Raw genomic sequence first — 21,756 nt, forward strand, 5'->3', positions numbered from 1 at the left:
GTATCTTCTACAAACTGTGGTATTATACCCTTTTCCAGTGTGAACATGGGAAAAATTGTCCAACGGCAGATTTCATTTTCAGCCACTGTTGCTAATCATCGTGTCATGACCAGGACTAGGCCTAGGCTTGGGTGCTATCTGATGGAGCCGGAAATCAACTCCTGGGATCTCTGAGCCTCCGAATGTCTGTATGCTTGAGCTGGATATGGCAGTCTTTTCTCCATCACATAATTTCCCTTTAACCTCTTTTCTCCATTATATAATTTCCTCTTTGCTTCATGACATAATTTTCCCACATTTAACTAATATCAACCAACTTGGCTTATCACTATTAAAAATACATATCTAACCAACAATGGTGCAAGTGGTGAAGTTCCTTGATGATTTTGTCAGATTTCACTTGTCAATATCAAGCGGGAAAAGGTAACAGTCTTACCTGGCATCAACGGCACTTTCCACTGTAAGAGGGGTGAAAATCTTTTCCCTCATGGTTTCCTGAGGGTAAGAAACACAACAAAAGCCCCTTGAAATTCAATGTCAATGTGTAATATTTTATTATCAAAAATGCATAGTAATGCTGTCATGACAAAGAGGAAATGGAAATGACCTGGTGTTAATAGCAAACACCTGGACACAGAACTGCTCGGCCAGCTGATTTACCAAGGCTGGGGGTACGGGTGGGGGGAGGCTATTGGGATGCCCGCATCAATAACAATACAATACAATACAATACAATACAATACAATACAATACAATACAATACAATACAATACCTTTTATTGTCATTTGAACCTCACATGAGGTTCAAACGAAATTTGGTTTCTGCAGCCATACAAAAAAAGAACCAAGACACACACCAACACAATTCAATTCACATAAACATCCATCACAGTGAGTCCTCCTCACTGTGATGGAAGGCAAAACATTAAACATAACATATACAATATACAATATCAAATTCTACTGCTAATTGACACAATGAAGTCAACTGGATTGCAGGCCAATTTTGAGGCAGGTTAAATTCTCCAATTTTAGCCAAACCTTAACTAACCCCTCACTCTTTTTCCATGTAATTCCCTAAGAACAGAGTAAATAAAAAACAACGAAAAGAATGAAGTTAATCTGGTTGCAAACAGGATAATCTATCTTTGATAATAAATTAAGGTGTCACAGGATGATGCAAAACACATATAACTCTCTCATTCTAAAGTTGTCTCTCTGTGCCTCTTCTGCTAATGTGAAGATAATGGGTGGTAGGGATTTCTCTTTGACTCTCAAGACAGATCGTGGTCCAGTACAGTGCATGTTTGGTAACGCAAATCTGAGATTGCCTGAGATGCTGCTTTACTGCTCAGTCAGCAAGTTTCCACAAAGAAGATAGACTTTAAATAACTTAATTAGTGGCATGTTTTGTGGCATCAGAAATGTTGACTTACCGTCGCTTTATATGTGATAGATTTTTGCAAACCCTCAGGAGAGACCTGTAGTAACTCAGCCACTACTCGGATCTCATGCGCACTCACTACTGATGCCACCTCTTGCGAATCGGTCTGTAACAGTTAAGCACATAGCAAAGGCAATAATGGACAATGCTAAATACTACACTAACTGGAAATCGCTAATAAAATATCCAATGGAAAAATACTGGAGACACTCAGGATGTCAAGCAGCATATGTGGAAAGAGAAACAGAGCTGGATTTCAACCTGAATGGATACAATGGATGAACTTTCATGAAAACTGGGAAGAGATCAATGTATTTTTGAGATACAGAGAAATGTGCGAGGGGAGTAAAAGGCAAAACGAAGGTCTGTAATATGTTAGGAGAAATTAAGTAACAAAAAAATGAGATAATGAGAAAAATAAGAGGGCAAACTGCAAATATGAGGAAGGCGCAAACAGAATAAATATCTGAAATAATGAGCTGAATAAAACAATGAATGCTGGAAATATGAAATGAAATATCGAGAAATGCACATTATTTATAATTGTTGAATTGGTATAGAAATCTCTGGTCAGAAAATGAGGCAAAGTACGCTGAGCTTATGTAAACTCCTATTTGAGAAGTGAAGAAGGAGATGAGTGCAATTGAAAATTAAAGTGACAGACTATTCGACACTCAGGCTCATAATTCTGGGCTGAATAATGGTGCTCACAAATGCAGCACCATGAAATAAAGATAACATGCTCGGAAAAAAAATAAGTTATGGGTGGACCATGTGAAAGTAAGAGCAGAAAGGAACCTGGCAGAGAGGACCCAAGCAGCAAAAGCAATAGCCTATTCAAGTGATCAAGTCTAGTCTTATTTTAACTGGCAGCGAGTTTGTTTGGAAAATGTTTGATCCGAATAATAAAGTACAAGTTAGAACCAGAGAAACATTCATGATATCATATCATATGAAGTGTGAGTACAATTAAAGTGTACATCTCCTTGATTCAACAATTTATCATGCAATTTCCCGATGAGATTGAAACTCTACGATACGATAGAACTTTATTTGTCCCAGGAGGGAAATTGGGCTGCCAACTGTCATAAAACACCACAAGATACATCTTTCTACTTCTGAACATCCCAATAGTTTTACTTAAATTGTGCCCCATAACCTGCTTTTGCAAATCAATAATTTTGTCTACTACCTATTAAAATCCCTCAATTAGATTGTATCCTTTATCTGTTTTATTGAGATCTATTATTCTGTAAATGATAATTGTAATACACTCGATTAAATTCCACCCAATATTTTATCCTTAAACTTTCACCAGGGGGCGCCGCACGATGGCTGCCTTGTCAACGGTCTGTCTTTGTCTTTTTAATTCGTTGTTTTTTTAGTTTGTTGTAAAATGTATGTTTTTAGCTTATCTTTAGTTTTTGTATTTGTGGTGTGGGGTGGTGCGGGAAACTTTTTTTATCTCTTTCCTCGACAGAGATGCGACTTTTTCCATGTCGTATCTCCGTCCGCACTATAGCCTAACATCGTGGAGTTGGAGGCCTCTTGTTTGCGACTTCCAGAGCTCCTAAACCACAGTGCCTGCGGATTTTAACATCTTGGAGTGGGGGATCCCTTTGCTAGGGGTCGGCCTTTGGTGCTCCAACCTGCGGGAGCGGCGGATTTTAACATCGTGAAGCTCGCGGTCCCTGGTTCGGGACCGATTTCGGGAACTCTAAGGCACAGAAGTTTTGACCGTCCCGATGCGGGAGCTTAGACCGCCCTGACGTGGGAGCTCGATCGCCGGCTGCGAATGGTTCGACTCCCCCGTCCACAGGAGGAAAGGAGGAAAGGAGGAAAACAAATAAGACTTTATCACAGTGGGGAATGTGGAGGAAACGCTGTGGTGGATGTTTATGTCAAATTTCTATGTAGTTGTGAGTCTTGTTGATTTTTTGGTATGATTGTATGGCAAACCTAATTCCTCGTATGTTGCTAGTAAATTATGATTATGATTATGATGATTATGATTTTGCCTAGGAAACCAGCAGCTGGTGGCACAGATCAGAAATTAAACAGCATGTGTATTCCAGTCTGCATTAATACACCATCTTTATTAACTCACACAGACAAATAGCCCTGACAAAAGGTTCTCCGTAAATGCTGCTTGACCCATGAGTGTTTGAGTCATCTTTTTTTTATTTGCGTAAATATGAATAATTCAAAAAGCAAACCTCATATTTCTCAAAGTAGACGTTCCCCAGGTGAAGAACTGAAGAGAGAATTAGGAAGATGGTGTTCTGCTCGTCTGGGCTAAAACCAAGCACCTCCATTGAGCTGAGCAGCCTGAGAAAGTCCTCCCCATCATCCTTCCCCCAAATTTCACAATTTCCACCCTGAAAAACAAACATTGCCTAAATTGGTTTTCCAAATGTATTGCAGCCTGAACAAATAATGTATCATTGATCTATTTTCCAGCCAATTTTGTTTTACTGTATCTGATATTAGCTGTTTGCATCCATCCATGTTTAAGAAACATTTAGACATTTAGGTACACGGATAGGACAGGTTTAGAGGGATATGGTCCAAAAGCAGGCAGGTGGGACTAGTGTAGATGGGACATGTTGGCCGGTGATGGCAAGTTGAAAGGCCTGTTTCCAGACTGTAAGACTGTATGAAGTTTGAACGAAGACTATGTGCCCCAACTGTAATGGAGACCAATGTGTAAAAATGCATCAGTAGCCAAGATATACCAGTCAAGCTGTTACATGTAGTTATCTAATACTTTCTCCAGTATTGTGGAAGCACCTTCGGCACTCTGACTGTGTGGTTGAAGCACCTCAGGTGACAATTACAACCACATCAGATAATTACTTTTACACTAGCGAACACATTTAACTGCTGAGCGATGAACAACGCAGATACCTGAACTTTTTAAAGACTGTACCTGATTCAGGTAATAATATGTCTCAGCCTCCTGTAGGTAGAACCTTTGCTTCTGCTGACTCGAGAGTCCTGCCAGCATCTCATAGAAAATATGGTAATTTCGTTCATTTTTGGCCTAGGTATTGAAAAAAATAAAGAAAGATAATATCACCGTAATGTTTTGCAAAATGGGTGAAGTATTGAGCTGGATCATTCAAATCACAATTCATCAATATTTTCAGCGGTATGGTGTAACCCCCGTCACTAATCTATGACTCATCCTCCATCCTGTACCTTTGATTGTAGCAGTCCTCTTCATTGATGCTGGCCTCACCTGCACATGGAGATCAGTCTCCATAATATCAGCCTTAAAGGCATACATCTTCAAACTATCCAAGGGTTATGAATCATACTTGTGTCAGTAAGGGAAGCATGAATTCTGATGAATGGACTTTGAATGGACATTTTGATTTGCTTGCAAAATATCATTACTTGTGGAAATATGTCTTTGTTGAGCACTACATAAATCAAATAATATCACTTTTTCTGTTTAGTTTAGAGACACAGCGTAGAATCTGGCCCTGGCCCACTGAGTCCAAACTGACCATTGTTAAAATAACTTCACTGAGGTTTCTTAAATAATAATATAGTCCAACTGGTTTTTAATTAGATTCAATTAGTAGTACTTTCTATACATCAGAAACAGCTACTTCACGCTACAGCACCACTCCATTTCAAATATGTTGTGTTTTGAGGGGGCGTATGTGGCTGTTCTGATGTAGTACATGCTTAATACACATCTCAACAACATTTTTAGTGTTTGAGAGATCAGGATATATTTGAGGCACTTTTCATGCACAGTTAATCACACCATCAAACGCGTTGACCTGCTTGACCTGAACCGTGTAGATCAGAATCATAGAGAGATAGAGAGAGATACAGCACAGGAACAGGCTCTGCAACCCACCAAGTACATGCCAATGATCAACCACCCATTTACATTAATGGTAATGTACACACCTGAAACACAATCCTCGACTTTTCAAGAAGATACTGTGAGGTTATGGCACCGCATATCACCCCGCTGTAGGGAGAAATTGGTATTAGTGCTGTGAAAAAAAAGACCAAAAGACTTTCAGCACAGGGCACTGGAGGAGTAGTGGGGAGAGATGGCAGGGTGGGGTATGGCCCATTTGAAGGTGAGAGGGTGAGTGGAGGTAAAAGGTTGGGTTGGTAAGTGGAACAAGGTATATTGATGAGTGAGGGCTGAATGGGTGAGGAGGACATGGAGATATTGATTACACCAGCAGATAATTGTTTGTACTTACTCCTGCAAAAAAATTTCAATGTATTTCCCAAACCTACTGGAATTATCATTTCGTACAGTTTTGGCATTTCCAAATGATTCCAGAAGGGGGGTGGCTTCAAGAATCTGTTCAAAAATACGAGAAGGTAATCACAACCACTTCATTCTGAAATTAATACAAAACACCAGCTCAAGGCTCACTTAGACCGAATGATTACACCCAAATGTGATAAAATGTTTAACCCCTAACTTTCCCTGAACTGATGAAAGGTATCTTTCCTAAGTGTTAACTGTTTCTCTCCCACAGGTAGTCATAGTTATTCAGCATAGAACCAGGGCCTTTCGCCCAGCTCATCAATGCCAACCAAGATGTCCATTCTAATGTATTCCCATTTGCCTGCATTTGGCCTGTGACCTCTAAACCTTTCCTATCCATGTACCTGCCCAAGTGGTGTTTAAATGCTGTTATAGTACCTGCCTCAACTGCCTCCTCTGGCAGTTTGTACTATATATCCACCACCCTCTGAGTGCACATGACTCTGTGCTGAGTATTTCATGTAAATTAATCTATTTTGAAATATTAGTTTACCAAAGTCAACTCTTTAAGCAGATTTCTGGTGTCTCGCTGAACCATTCTGGCTTACATATTTATAGCTAATGCCTCAAACCTGACCCGAGTGATTAACACTCCATCTGTTAATGATAAAGCTAAGATGAGAGAGATTGTCACTGAAGCAGATAGTTGAAATGCAACTCGCATATGTTTATTTTGTGTTTTAAAAAAATGCTTACAATGACCACAAGTTCAAACTTCAACCAATTTTTAACATTAGAGATTGGAGAAAAGATCTGCCCTCCAGCATGAAGATCTTCAAATATAGGAAATACACAAGAGGTGTGGTAGTCAAAGACCTTTGATTGATATTAACAATTGGTATTGGGTGAGAATTAAAATAACTCAAAGTTAGCTAGTATAACATAGTAACTTTTCCTAACTAGTTGAATATATTTTTTAAATTGTTGAATTAAATTCGAGTGGAAGATACCACTTTAGTGTGAATTACTATTTAAACCAACTTTTTTTCTGCAGATACTAATAGGCTTGGTGTATTTGCAGAATATCTAGGTTCCTCAAACATCTTTCAATGATGATGTTGCAACTTTAAATGCATCTCAAGTGATTGCCTGAAGTTGGAAGAGGTGCAGGTCACTCTGATCTTTTTGAAAGATACACACAGCAGTGGGTACTGTACCTCAATCTTCACAGAGACCATGGAGCAATAATGTGAAAAAGAGGCAGAAGATATAAATAACACTAATAATAGAACACATAGCACAAATAACTCAATCAAAGATCATTCAAATCAAACCAAACAAGCTTTATTTTACTCTTTTCCTAGATGGTCATAAGACCTAACTTGAGATACTGTTTCTAGTTTTGGTCTCCTTGCGTGCGGGATGAGATTGGAGCTGTTAGAGACTGGGGAAGCGCAAATAAAAAAAATTCCTATCTTACTTTCAGCAAATTTGGCCTGGATTTTTATCTGATATTTTGTCTCTCTCTCTGGAGAGGTTTTGAGAAGGAGTGTAGATATTGTAATACAGAAGGTACCAGAATTTAATGGCACAGGCTGGGTGAACTAAAGGGCCATTACCAACTTTGTCACTGTAGATAAGGTCGTTCCCATCCCGACATGATTGGATTAGCTGAAGTTGCTTTTAAATGAATTAATCAGAGGCAAAAACACTTTTGTTTTTCCTTGACGTTTTCTCAGTTTTGTTTACCATTTAATAACACACGTTTTACCTAAATTTGATGTCATTATGAAAACTTGTCTCCAAATATAAATGGATGTTGGGGTTAATTGAATTTTTCAATTCTGAAATTAATAGAATTTCGTTTGGTACATTTATCGAGGGATATGGAATAAATGTGGATAAATGGTGGCGATGATCAGCCACAATCTAACTGAATGGGGTTCAGGAAGTTTGAATGTAGTCGTCTTGTTCTTAGCTATCACTATTAGAGAAATATTTATTACATTTTGTAATCAATGGGAAACCCCATCAACTTGTTTTAAGATAGGTAATTGATACAATGTAATATCAGAAGTAATGTTACATGACAAGGTGTGAGATTCAATTGTGAACTCTTGACTTCAGCAAAATCGAAGGGATGGCTATAAATGCTGTTAGTCCTCTAAACGTAATCATAATTCATTTTGTCCTGAATTACTGCTTGTTTAACCCTCCTGCCCTGGTTCGAGTGTGAAATAGTTCACACACCCATGAGAACTCACTGTCATGAAGAACAGTCACTGTATACCGGTCCCTGGTAACTTAAACTGAGTTAATCCCGAGAACAAGGGACTTCTGTGGGAAATGCAATGATGGCATCATTCCAAGCGCCAGTCGATTACATTACCTGCTACATGATAGGAAATGTGAGTTGCATTAAAGCTAAATTTGCACATTAAGAGTGCCCACTTGAGAAGATGACGATGAAGTTTAGCAGTGTCTAATTACTGGAAAGGATGGAGTCTATCAATGTATTTTATCAAATGTTGCTACAGATTACCTGGTGGGTCACACTGTCTTTGTGTCTGTGGTGCACAGCAGCCAGATAGCGGAGAATCAGTTTGGTGGCTTCAGTCTTGCCTGAACCGCTTTCACCACTTGAGAAAAAGAAAGGCACATAATGTTCAGAGTCCCTTCACCTCTCTGGGGTAGATATGCTGTCACACAGCCTTTGCAGCACTAACCTGTACACCTATTAACTGCTAAAACATGGAAAAGAATACACACTTGGACTGATTACTAAGGGCTAACGTTACTGCATACTGTAATTACCTGAGGGGTGGGGTATTTATTTTCTGCCATCTGGGGAAGTTGGTTAAGAGGCTATTGTTAATTAACTAAAAATAGAAAAAGTGGCAAAGGAGATCTGTGGGCTAAGACACAGAGGAGAAAGAATTCCAAGCGGGTTCAATATATAATGTCCTAGCCTCATAGCCCTGCATTTGAGAGCCTAAAACTCACACCTTCATTGTCTATCCCCCCCCCCCTCCCCATTCACTGTCAAACAACTTATTTTAAATTAATTTGCAATATTTTTTATCACAAACAAATGAGACCTACAAAGAGGTAAATAGAATATGTAACACTGAAATAAACTAATGGCCACTGATTCACAATTCTGGTATTATACTCGTAAATATTGTTTGCTCTCTCTTCAGTGCCTCTCTACCCTTTTTTAATAATAGGGACCAAAATTATTCACTGTACTCCGTGATTCACTATGTTTGACTTGACTCCTCTACTATTCAAACGCATCAAGCAAAAATATCTGTAGAGGCTGGAAACCTGAAGGATTGCAGGCAGCACCTGTGGAGAGCACCTGCATTAATGTTTCAGATATTAAGGAACGTGGTGACTCTCTGCGTGCTGTTCCACAAGAGGATATTATACTCGTGTACAGTGCCATTTGTCTGGATAGCATCAGAACAAGCTTTTTACTGTAAATAGACACAAAAAGCTGCAGAAATTCAGCGGGACAGGCAGCATCTCTGGCGAGAAGGGATGGGTGACGTTTCGGGAAGAGACCCTTCCTCAGACTGCTGGACCAGTAGAGACCCTTCTTCAGACCGGGTCCACTCCCATCAGCAATTCCCACACATTAACACTATCCTATACACATTAAGGACAATTTACAATTAGACCAAGCCAATTAACCGACAAACCTGTACGTATTTGGAATGTGGGAGGAAACTGGAGAACCTGGAGAAAACCTACGCAGGTCACAGGGAGGATATACAAACTCTGTACAGACAGCACCGGTAGTCAGGATCAAAGCTGGGTCTCTGGCGCTATCAGGCAGCACCTCTACCTCTGCGCCACCGTGCCATCCTTCTGTGGCGTTCCGTGGGGCAGGAGCGGGCAGAAACAATGGGTCTGACAAGCCAGTCCTGTTTGTAGATTTTGGGAAGGAGATAATAGAAGGCACTGCAGGACTAGGGAACGATAAGGTTGGAGGCTGTTAAGGGGGGTTCGCCAGGCGTGATGAGATCATAAACAGTTGGGAGATGATGATCTGGTGTTCATCTGTGGGGTCATGGTCAACGGATAGGTATGAGGAGATGTCCGTGATCTGGTGCCTGTCCTCAGCATGGTATTAAATATAGAAACTGTGGAGGGGCATTGTTAACTTACGAATGGTTCCCATTAGATAAGCAAGCTTCATGGATATCTCATAACTTAAGAAATCGCAAGCTTTAATTATTTTGCTTGATAATGAGTGCAAAAAGAATTACTTTGTTTCCTCACTGTGAAAAGTGTGAAGTTCCCAAAAATAAATAATAGTTAATGAAAGATTGATAGAGTGGGAGAATAGGAGATATTTATTTAGAGACCCTTCAAGTAAAGCCAAGGATTGATGGTCAACAAAAAACACTTTACCTGATAATAATGCACTGATTGTGTTTGGCATCAACCATTTTTGAGTAGGCCACGTTAGCAATGGCAAAGAGGTGGCTGCAAGAAGAGTGGATGAGGCAATTACAAAATACTGCAATAATTTACATATAAATATTTATTATGTCTTTATTTGCTTGAACAGTAAGCTGCCAGTCCTGTCCTTCCCTTTTCTATGATTCTGTAATGGCTATAATATCCATCCAATCCATGCCCTGACAAACCTCTTGCTTTGAAATAAATGCAATTTAATTCCACAAACTTCCCTCGCTTCCTCATTCTCCTGTCATCTTGCCGACTGAACTTGCTGTCATTAACGTCTGTATCAACTTCCAGTCTCACATCTGGCTCATCGGTTTAGTTTAGTTTAGAGATACAGCGCGGAATCAGGCCCTTCGGCCCACCGAGTAACACACCGACCAGCGATCCCTCTACACTAGCACTATCTTACACACTAGGGACAATTAACAATTTTTACCAAAGCCAATGAACCTACAAACCTGTGCACCCTTGGAGTGTGGGAGGAAACCAGGGAAAACCCCCAGGGTCATGGGAAGCATGAACGAACTCCATACAGACAAGACCTGTCGTCAGGATCAAACCCGGATCTGGCTCTGTAAAGTGACAACCCTACCGCTGCACCATGGTTGCCTGCACTGATCACTGAGCAGCAATCAGCAAGGCAACCCGACTTAGCCCAGTGATTCTCAGCGTCTGAACTCCGTCTGACAATGCGTTTACTCATTTTCCAATCCATGAAACTGAAAAGTTCCCGTTCTCCTTGTAATTGGGCACTTACGGTGGGTTATCCATAAATGATTTTCCTTTATATTTCAGCACGGTGTCAGTCCCGTAAATGTTGTACATTTTATATGGATTCACAGAAAGGAGGATGCTGCCGATGTATGTCTGCATGAAAGAAACAATGATGTTTATATATTTTTTCCAAGAAAATCACACAGACCAATTAGCTATAATCACAAAGAAAGAACTATATTTATTACAAATCGAATAATCCACAATGGATTATGAAGGGTCTCGACCCGAAAAGTCACCCATTCCTTCTCTCCAAAGATGTTACCTGCCCCGTTGAGTTACTCCAGGTTTTTGTGTCTATCTTCAGTTTAAAACAGCATCTGCAATTCCTTCCTACACAATCCATAACGGAATCTGAGTTACAGGGAGACATCCATTTAACTACGGCAGTGATGGGGAGAGATTACCGAATGACTATATAAAGAAGCTGGATTGACAGTTCAAAAATAGCTTCCCTAATTTTGAACTCTGCTTCTCATTATGAAGTCCAGAGTCCTAAATGTTTTACAAACTGCACTCTCAATATGTCCAAGTACTTTCAATTATTTATGTAGGTATATACTCAGGTACACTTGTCCCTGCACGTCTCGTAGATCAGTGTCATTTCGCCTGTTGCCGCTCTTCATTGTTTTCTGCCAAAATGTATCCTTTCACACATTCTGTTTTACCTTTCTATTATCACATCGATACATTCTGCCAGGCTGTCGATATCCTGCTATTCTGTATCCTGCTTATATCTGTAGCTATTTTCCTCACTGATGACTACACTTCCATGTTGTGTGTCATTTGCAAATTTTGAAGTTCTCTCCTTCACATTAATATCCAATTCATTTATATAAATCAGGAAAACACAGTGGTCCCAGTACTGATTCCTGGGGAAGTATCTGCCAGTCTGAGAAACAACTGTTTATTATGACTCTCGCAGCACTGTACCCAGCCAATTTCTTATCCATGTTACCACTGATTATTTTATCCCTTATCCTTTAATTTTACTAATCAAAGTTTTATATGGGATTTTGTCCAATGCTCTCTGAAAATGCATGTAGATGACACTGATTGCATTCCCTTCATCAACTTTCTCTCTCACCTCACGAAATAGCTACAAAAAAGAATGGTCAAACAAATGGCCAAACAAATGTTTGTTAAGGGACTCTTGCACATTGACGAGATAGACAGGGCAATCGTTTCGCTGAACACCTTCGCTCAGTCCGCCTGGACATACCTGATCTCCTGGATGCCAAACACTTTAATTCCCCTTCCCATTCCCACACTGACCTTTCTGTCCTGTGCACCTCCATTGTCAGAGTGAGGCCAAACGCAAATTGGAGAAACAGCATCTTATATTTTGCTTGGGCAGCTTACAACCTAGTGGTATGAATATTGATTTCACTAACTTCGTATACCTTGCATCCCCTTTCTCTCCATCCCGCCCCCACCAGAGTCGTACCAGCTTCAAAGTCGTCTTGTTGAGTTTCATTGGCTGTACCCGTTTTCACCGAGCTCACAGCTAACAATGGCCTGTTGCCTTTATCATTGTTACTTTTTTGCATTTCTTTCATTCATTTGTTCTATATCGCTCTACATCACCGTCTATATCTCTCGTTTTCCTTTCCCTTGACTCTCAGTCTGAAGAAGGGTCTCGACCCGAAACGTCACCTATTCCTTTTCTCCAGAGATGCTGTTTGGCCTGCCAAAGGTACTCCAGCTTTTTGTGTCTATCTATGGTCAAACAAATGTTGCCTTTTCCATATTATCACCAGTTCACCTTTATTAACTCCAACTTCTCGAACTTCGATTAATTTTCTTTCCTGATTATTGTCTCCAAAAGCTTCCCCATGACCATAGTTCAACTGACTGGCCTAGAAACAGAAAAATAGGTGCAGAAGTAGGCCATTCGGCCCTTTGAACCAGCACCACCATTCAATATGATCATGGCTGATCATCCAAAATCAGTACTCCGTTCCTGCTTTTTCCCCATATCCCTTGATTCCTTTAGCCCTAAGAGTTTAATCTAATTCTCTCTTGAAAACATCCACTGCCTTCTGTGGCAGAGAGTTCCACAGATTCACAACTCTCTGGGTGAAGAAGTTTTTCCTCATCTCAGTCCTAAATGGTCTACCCCTTATTCTTGAACTGTGATCCTAGTTCTGAACTCCCCCAACATGGGGAACATTTTTCCTGCATCTAGCCTGTCCAATCCTTTAAGAATTTGATATGTTTCTATAAGATCCCTCTCATCTTTCTAAATTCCAGTGAATACAGGCCAGGTCGACCCATTCTTTCATCATATGTCAGTCCTGCCATCCCGGGAATTAAGCTGGTGAACCTACACAGCACTCCCTCAATAACAATAATGTCCTTCCTCAAAGTAGGAACAGCATGTGCTTTAGTTTTGCACACTAATCTCTTGTGTGGAATCTTGTCAAAGGCATTTTGGAAGTCTAGATACACCACATCCACTGGCTCTCCCTTATCCATTCTACTTGTTACATCCTTAAAATATTCCAGAAAATTAGTCAAGCATGATTTCCCCTTTAGAAATCCATGCTGACTTTGACTGATCCTGTCACTGCTTTCCTATGATTGTTTGGCATGTAGTTTCTGAAAAATTGTGTAACATTTTCAGTTTTGCTGGTACTCTGGTACATTTTCTATATCCAGGAGAAATTGGAAGATTAAGCAAACTCTCTGCAACCTCCAATCTGGATCAGGTATCTGGAAGCATAAAACACACGTGAGGCTGTATTTTAGTTTAGAGATACAGTGTAGAAACAGTCCCTTCAGCCCACAGCGTCCAGGCTGACCATTGATCGACCGTCCACTAGACCTATGTCTTACATACTAGGGGCAATTTACATATGCCAATTAACCTTCAAACCCTCATGTCTTTGAGATGTGGGAGGAAATCGGAACACCAGGAGAAAATCCTCACAGTCACGGGGAGAGCATACAAACTTCGCACAAACAGCACCCGAGGTCAGGATCGAACCCAGGTCTCTGTCACTGTGACAGCAGTTCCACCACTGTGCCCCTTTAGGGCATGCATTTGGGGTTGCAAGAAGTCACATATCTTGGATTGGGCTCAGAAAACAGTCTGCGTCGTTTCATGGAGTCCTTCAGGATTGCTTCCACCGCATGTTGTGGGATCTAAGTGCCGAATGAGGCTATTTTATGATCCACTGACATTTCCATTGGAAGGGTAGGTGGTGGCCAATAGGACAGATGGGCTGGGTTGGATCGCTTGTGAAGTAGTCAGCTCCTTCCACATTTGCACAGAGCATCTGTGTGCTCTTGTGGATCTAAAAACCATCCTCAACGCTCCATTTCCATTTGTGTAGCCATGGCACAGAGACTCCCAGGAGTCATTGGGGAGATTACATTAAGAGGCTTTTCTATGAGTAACAAGACCTTCACCTTTTCAGACGATGACTTTGAAAATCTCATTGCAGATTAATTTTGCACATTGCATTACTATGAAAGATTCAAAAACAGATGCTTGGAAAAACTAAAATCCTACTAAAAGGCCAAGAGTTAAATTTCCCAGTGAGTGCTGAAATACCCAAGATTGTGCTCAAAAACAATACAAACACAACTGCACAGCGACATTTCTTTCTAGCTGGGTAATGGAATTTCTTGCTTGATGTAAGATATTTAGACAAAAGTCGTTAGAAATAGCCAATAAAACATACCTAGCAGAAAGGGTGATACAAACTGATATTAGGGAGTTGGGTTATCAATGCTTCTCCTTTGAGTATTGTTACATTTTAATATGTTCACGCATTCAAGCTAAGTTCAACAATTTTGTCACAATGTTTTTTTCTGCATTGTTGTTGTTTTGGAAGACATGTCCAGTTTTCACTCTCCAGTTTCAAATTTACCTGTGACTGGTGTATTCTCTTATTTAACAGTTTTCCCACAAGTTTCACTTTTTATTACAACTAAATTTATTTTCTTCCAGGAATGTGCTCTCCTTTGACTATATCATTTCCTTTTCTAGTTTTATATTTGGTTGTTGTCTCCTGTAAATTTCCAAATTCTTATATTATCTGCTTGCTTCATAATGAATTATCTGCCTGAATCTAACAGGGGTTCCTTCCTAGTTAGATTAAATACAGACAGAAACATTACATAAACTCTTATTTTTAAAACTATATTACATGGTGGTTTGGACCGATCATATTCACTTCATTAACCGATTACCCTTACTCCAAACAATATGAGCTTGGTGAGCTTGCTTTACCAGCTCTAATAACACATCACAACAAACATTTTGGTACTCACATATATCATTTGCTTTTCAAACCTCTTCTTTAAATTGTACAACACTGCACCATCATGTAGGTCTCTGGAAGTATAGAAATATCACAAAGACCTTCAGTAACTAGAAGAACACAACATTAAGGCATTCTCTTAATGGCACTGTGCCACAGTGCATTGCTTAAGTATCTACGCACATTCCATCTAATAGCTGGTTACAACATGAAGCCTCCATGCATAACGGTCTGCATCTGCATGTCAGTAAAATTATTATGGACTGCCCTAATAGGTTTGTAATGACTCTCTCTTTTGTGAATCCTCAACATACATATTACATTACATTGAGTGGCTTTCACTCCAACCGAGGTTGAGTGGTGCCATCTGCATTTTGCAGTTTTGCTCAAGAGTAAGCTGGGCGGATGAGCAGTCCTCTCCCAGCCAACCAGGACTATGAGCAAGGGTATGTCTGAAGAAGGGTTTCGGCCCGAAACGTTGCCTATTTCCTTCGCTCCATAGACGCTGCCTCACCCGCTGAGTTTCTCCAGCATTTCTGTCCACCTACGAGCAAGGCTTCAGTTTTCAGATTCAGATTCAAATTAGTTTGTTGTCATATGCACCAGGATGCAATAAAATTGCTTATTCACACGAACTTCAGAGTAAACAGTAATAGTGATAAATAAAACAATAAATACAACTACAAGTGCAAAACAGCAAGATGGTGCAAGATTGTTGTACAAAATCAGAAAAGTGCAATAGAATAATAAAGTATAAGAACGGAATAACCTAATTAGGTAGAGTTAAGAGTAAGAGCACATGGCAGCATCTCCAGGAATGTATGTAATAGAGGTGATTGTTTCAGATCGATACCAGTGAGAAAGATGCTGTTCTTAAGTTAGGACGTCTGAGCTTTCAAAGTCCTGTATTTTCTCCCAAAAGGTAGAAGAGAGTAAAGGGAATAACTAGGATGGCAGACATCCTTGATGGTATATCCAGCCTTCCCGATGCAATGAAGTGACAAGCCTGAGATAGACTGGGCTGTGTTCACCACCCTTTGCAAATTCAGGCGATCAAGAGCAGAGCAGTTGCCATGCCAGTTTGAGATGTATTCCATCAGATACAAAAAGCTGGAGTAACTCAGCGGGTCAGGCAGCATCTCTGGAGAAAGGACATAGGTGACATTTTGGGTCGAGACCCTTCTTCAGAATGTATTCCATCAGGATCCTTTCTACAGCACATATGCAGAATTTTGAGAGAATCCTTGTGGACACACTGAATCTTATCAGATGCTTATGAAAGTAAATACGCTAATGCGCTTTCTTGATCGCCATATAAGTGGGAATGGACCAAGTTTGGTTGCTGGTGATGCTCCCTCCTAGGAATTTTAAATGGTCGACTATCTCTCCAGCAGTGCAATTGAAGAGGACAGGGATTTATTCACCCCCTCACTTCCTTAGATCAACAACCAACTCCTTCGTCTTGCTGATGTTAAGGGCTAGGTTACTATCGTGACACTATGACACTAGGTTCTTTCTCTTTCCTGTACTTTGTCTCATTTTTGTAGATTCAGCTGACAACAGTGGTATTATCGGCAAACTTAAAGATCTCATTGGCATTGTACTTGACCACGTTGTTATGGGTGTAGAGGAAGTAAAACAATGGATTGAAACACCCAACCCTGAGGGGCACCAGTGTTGAGGGTCTGGAGGGTGGAAACGTTATGTTCAATGCTACCTGACTGAGATCTGCCAATCAAGAAGTCCAGAAGACAGTGGCAGATGTTGGCCCCAAGGCCAAAGTCCAGAAGTTAAAGAATAAGCTTATTACGTTAAGCTAACATAATATGTTAGTGAAGGCTGAGCTGTAATCAATGAATCTGACATAAGTGTTCTTATGCCCCTGTCTGACTTAGGCAATTTGTTAGGCCACTACATGCGACTAGGCTGTTGCCACATGGTCACCGGGGTGTCGCCTGTATGGTCGTGAATAGCCTCCTCAATCTCCCAAAGAATCATAGCATTTTTCTGGTCGCCGCTAGATTTTGAAATGTTCAAAACTTTTCGGTGACAGTCGGCGACCGTGGGCTTGTCTTGGCTTGTCTTCTCCTAACGCAGGTGCTGTCGTAGGTTGTCACAGGGATGACGCAGGTTGTCGCCAGGATGATGTAGGTTGTCGCCGGTGCTGACTTCGGTGAATTCCAATGGCGACTACCTACCTCGACCTACGTCAACCGGCGACAGGTACCGGCGACTGAATTGTCTTACCTTATCGTAGCTTGTCGCGGGCGGACGTAGGTTGTCGTAGGTTTGGTCATAGGTGGACGTCCTAATGGGTTGGTGGTTGTCGTTAGCTTGCCTTAGCTTGACATCGACTAGGTGGTAGGTTGTTGTAGACATTGTCATAGACATTGTCGTAGGGGGTTTTCGGCGACCTGCTACGTCTATGACAGTCGCCGGCAGTCACTGAAATAACACGCCTAAGTGGGACAGGCCCATTATTGTCAGGGTGATCCAGGATTTAAGGTAATGCAAGAGACTTGCCATCCTCCTCAATCTATTTTCTTGCAGGTGAATTGCAGTGGGTCTAGATTGTCCAAAGGACTGGTGCAAATGTGAACCAATACAAATCTTTCAAAGCATCTCATTATGGTCAATGTTAGATCTACTGGGCGACTGTCATGATGACAGGTCACTTTATTTTTTGGTGGGAACTGGAATGATGGAGGCTTCCCTGAAGCAAATGGAGACAGATGACTGTAGAAGAGGTTGAAGATGTCAGCAAAGGCTGTGGCCAGTTGCTGGGTTAAGTTTAGAAAGCTATGAGGAACTGGCAGTGCTTATGTAATGGGTATGCGAATCATGAAGGTGCTAATACCTAATAATTAGCATAGTGCAGGTTGGAGGACTCTCCCGACGCCGGAACATCATCACCCGGCGAGGACGGCCTGGAACATCGGGCCTCCGTAGAGGCAACTGTGGAGGCCTCAATAGGCCAGACTATGGGTGGACATTGGGGATGGGACTGGACTTTGTGCCTTCCCCCATAATGGGAACCATTGTGGGGGGATATTTTTTATGTTAAAGCTATTTATTATTGTTATGTTTGTATTCCTTTTTAATGTGCTGCATTGGCAAAAAGAATTTCACTACATCTAGGTGTATGTGACAATAAATCAACCTTTGAACCTTTGGAGGAAAAGAACAATGAAAGGTTGTGTCCGATGACCTGCGATATATGTGTATGATGAGTAAATGTCAATCATGCAGGAGTATTGAATTTAAATAAACTTACTCTAGCTGAGTCATATCTTCAATTCCATCTTCTTCTAGGTGTTTCCGAAATTGCACCAAGGGTTGAGTACCCAGGGAGTACATCTAGAGCCAAGTACAAATCACAACGGCAAAAGCAATTAAACCTCTTGCGGGCAAACTGCAAATTAATATTAGTTTGTTCTTCAAACGTTCCTTAAACCAAGTTTGATCTTCCTTTTCTTCATTTCTTTTCACTCACTCCTCTCCGACTTCTCATTTGCACCCATCTTCCCGCCACTCATCCCTTTCCTCTATATTCTTCTCCTTTCTCCACATTTCCATTTACCCCTGCACCTTCGAATCATTCTTCCCTCCAAACCTTCCCCCTTATCCTTCACTCCAATAAGCAATTGATACGATACGATAGAACTTTATTTACCCCGAAAGGAAATTGATCTGTCAATAGTCATAAAACACAAGATACTTGACATGAAATTAAATTGATGAGTGGAAAGGATTGGGGACAATCATCCGTCAAACCATCCACATTCCCCTCTTCTCCTATCGTCATCACCTCACCAGACTTCTGAAATTTAGGATGAGAGGGGATCTTATTGAAACATATAAGATTATTATGGGTTTGGACACTCTAGAGGCAGGAAACATGTTACCGATGTTGGGGGAGTCCAGAACCGGGGTCCACGGTTTAAGAATTAGGGGTAAGCCATTTAGAACGTGGATGAGGAAACACTTTTTCACATAGAGAGTTGTGAGTCTGTGGAATTCTCTGCCTCCACCTGAGGGCGGTGGAGGCCAGTTCTCTGTATACTTTCAAGAGAGAGCTAGATAGGACACTTAAAGATAGCGGAGTCAGGGAGTATGGGGAGAAGGCAGGAACGGGGTACTGAATGGGGATGATCAGCCATGATCACATTGAATGGTGGTGCTGGCTCGAAGGGCCGAATGGCCTACTCCTATACCTATTGTCTACAACTAGAACTGCTAAAGAAATGGAACATAAAATTTAAGAGGAATAAGCAGCCTGAAAACAGTCTGTTAAAAACAAAGGACTACTGAGGCAAACATAAGTCCTTATTGACAGAGATTGGAAAATGTATAATATTATAAAGAAAATGAAACTCGAATTTAACAAATCCTTTGTTTCTATCTTCACAAAAAAGGGCACAAAAATTCTTTAAAATCAAGGGTCCGAGGTAAAGAAGGAAGTAAAATAAATTTGTAAGGAGTACCGAAATAAAGACACCTTATTGCAATTATGTAGGGCCTTGACAAGACCACATCTGAAATGCGTGTATAATTTTGGACTCTTTACCTAAAGAAAGAATACTTGCTATTTCGGAAGTTCAGTGATAATTCTTCAGATTGATTCTTGGAATGGCAGGTCGGTCATACAACAAGAGTTAAAGAATGTGAGGTGACCTCATTGAAATGTATTCTTGCAGAGTTCAACAAGGCAGGCATCCAGAATTAAAAATCTAGGATTAATAACCTCATCATGAGGGGTAGAAAACTTATGACTGAAATATGGGAAGAAATCTTCAATGAAAAGATAGCAAAGTTTTGGAGGATTGTGGATGCTTAAGTCATTGAATTCACTCACAACTGAGATTGAAGGATCTTTTGATATGAGAGGAATCAGAACATGGTGTTAGAAACATAGAAACATAGAAATTAGGTGCAGGAGTAGGCCATTCGGCCCTTCGAGCCTGCACCGCCATTCAATATGATCATGGCTGATCATCCAACTCAGTATCCCGTACCTGCCTTCTCTCCATACCCTCTGATCCCCTTAGCCACAAGGGCCACATCTAACTCCCTCTTAAATATAGCCAATGAACTGGCCTCGACTACCCTCTGTGGCAGAGAGTTCCAGAGATTCACCACTCTCTGTGGGAAAAAAGTTCTTCTCATCTCGGTTTTAAAGGATTTCCCCCTTATCCTTAAGCTGTGACCCCTTGTCCTGGACTTCCCCAACATCGGGAGCAATCTTCCTGCATCTAGCCTGTCCAACCCCTTAAGAATTTTATAAGTTTCTATAAGATCCCCTCTCAATCTCCTAAATTCTAGAGAGTATAAACCAAGTCTATCCAGTCTTTCTTCATAAGACAGTCCTGACATCCCAGGAATCAGTCTGATGAACCTTCTCTGCACTCCCTCTATGGCAATAATGTCCTTCCTCAGATTTGGAGACCAAAACTGTACGCAATACTCCAGGTGTGGTCTCACCAAGACCCTGTACAACTGCAGTAGAACCTCCCTGCTCCTATACTCAAATCCTTTTGCTATGAAAGCTAACATACCATTCGCTTTCTTCACTGCCTGCTGCACCTGCATGCCTACTTTCAATGACTGGTGTACCATGACACCCAGGTCTCGCTGCATCTCCCCTTTTCCTAGTCGGCCACCATTTAGATAATAGTCTGCTTTCCTGTTTTTGCCACCAAAATGGATAACCTCACATTTATCCACATTATACTGCATCTGCCAAACATTTGCCCACTCACCCAGCCTATCCAAGTCACCTTGCAGTCTCCTAGCATCCTCCTCACAGCTAACACTGCCCCCCAGCTTAATGTCATCCGCAAACTTGGAGATATTGCCTTCAATTCCCTCATCCAGATCATTAATATATATTGTAAATAGCTGGGGTCCCAGCACTGAGCCTTGCGGTACCCCACTAGTCACTGCCTGCCATTGTGAAAAGGACCCGTTTACTCCTACTCTTTGCTTCCTGTTTGCCAGCCAGTTCTCTATCCACATCAATACTGAACCCCCAATGCCGTGTTGTGGCAGGAAAATAATATAATAAGTCATGATTTTGATGAAGGGCTGAATGACCTACAGCTCATCTTAATCTAGTGTTTTAAACATTCTCACAATGTATGCATGAGGGTGAATTGTTTTATAACAGTGTATGTAAAAAGTGAGGAATTTGTATGTTACAGGGTCCAGAACAGGAAGTACTTGAGGGAATATAAATGTTGATGTAAGTTCTGGAACTGGTTAATGCGAACCGGATTATGAATTCATGGAGAATCAAATTTTCAGATAAGCACCATCAACAATGACTGATTTATTAGCATGAGCTCACTATCGCTAAAAAGACAACAACAAAAATTATTGCTGACCACATCTAACCTAAATTGATGAGTGGCGTCACTCTAACCTGGGAAGACAGACTACATGGAGTGAGTAAAGCCTTAATGAACTGCCTGCTATAAATATGCGGCTGTAAGCTGCATGAATTAACTGGTACACTGCCTCTGACCAATATCAATTTGTAAGCG

General features: G+C 40.9%; 1 protein-coding gene across 1 annotated transcript in view; it reads right to left on the reverse strand.

Annotated features, from left to right (window-relative positions):
- myo15a (myosin XVA) overlaps positions 1-21,756 on the reverse strand; it is a 160,530-nt gene that overhangs the window by 102,863 nt on the left and 35,911 nt on the right. The window contains exons 3-13 of the mRNA XM_033040947.1: positions 18,489-18,571; positions 15,225-15,288; positions 10,927-11,036; positions 10,113-10,187; positions 8,236-8,332; positions 5,680-5,783; positions 5,372-5,435; positions 4,374-4,487; positions 3,661-3,822; positions 1,437-1,550; positions 437-495 (exon numbers count right to left, since the gene is read on the reverse strand). Coding sequence (XP_032896838.1) covers positions 437-495; positions 1,437-1,550; positions 3,661-3,822; positions 4,374-4,487; positions 5,372-5,435; positions 5,680-5,783; positions 8,236-8,332; positions 10,113-10,187; positions 10,927-11,036; positions 15,225-15,288; positions 18,489-18,571 — 1,046 coding nt within the window. The remainder of the gene's footprint in view (positions 1-436; positions 496-1,436; positions 1,551-3,660; positions 3,823-4,373; positions 4,488-5,371; positions 5,436-5,679; positions 5,784-8,235; positions 8,333-10,112; positions 10,188-10,926; positions 11,037-15,224; positions 15,289-18,488; positions 18,572-21,756) is intronic.

This window comes from Amblyraja radiata, chromosome 22, assembly GCF_010909765.2.
Source record: "Amblyraja radiata isolate CabotCenter1 chromosome 22, sAmbRad1.1.pri, whole genome shotgun sequence".
Lineage (NCBI taxonomy): Eukaryota > Metazoa > Chordata > Chondrichthyes > Rajiformes > Rajidae > Amblyraja > Amblyraja radiata.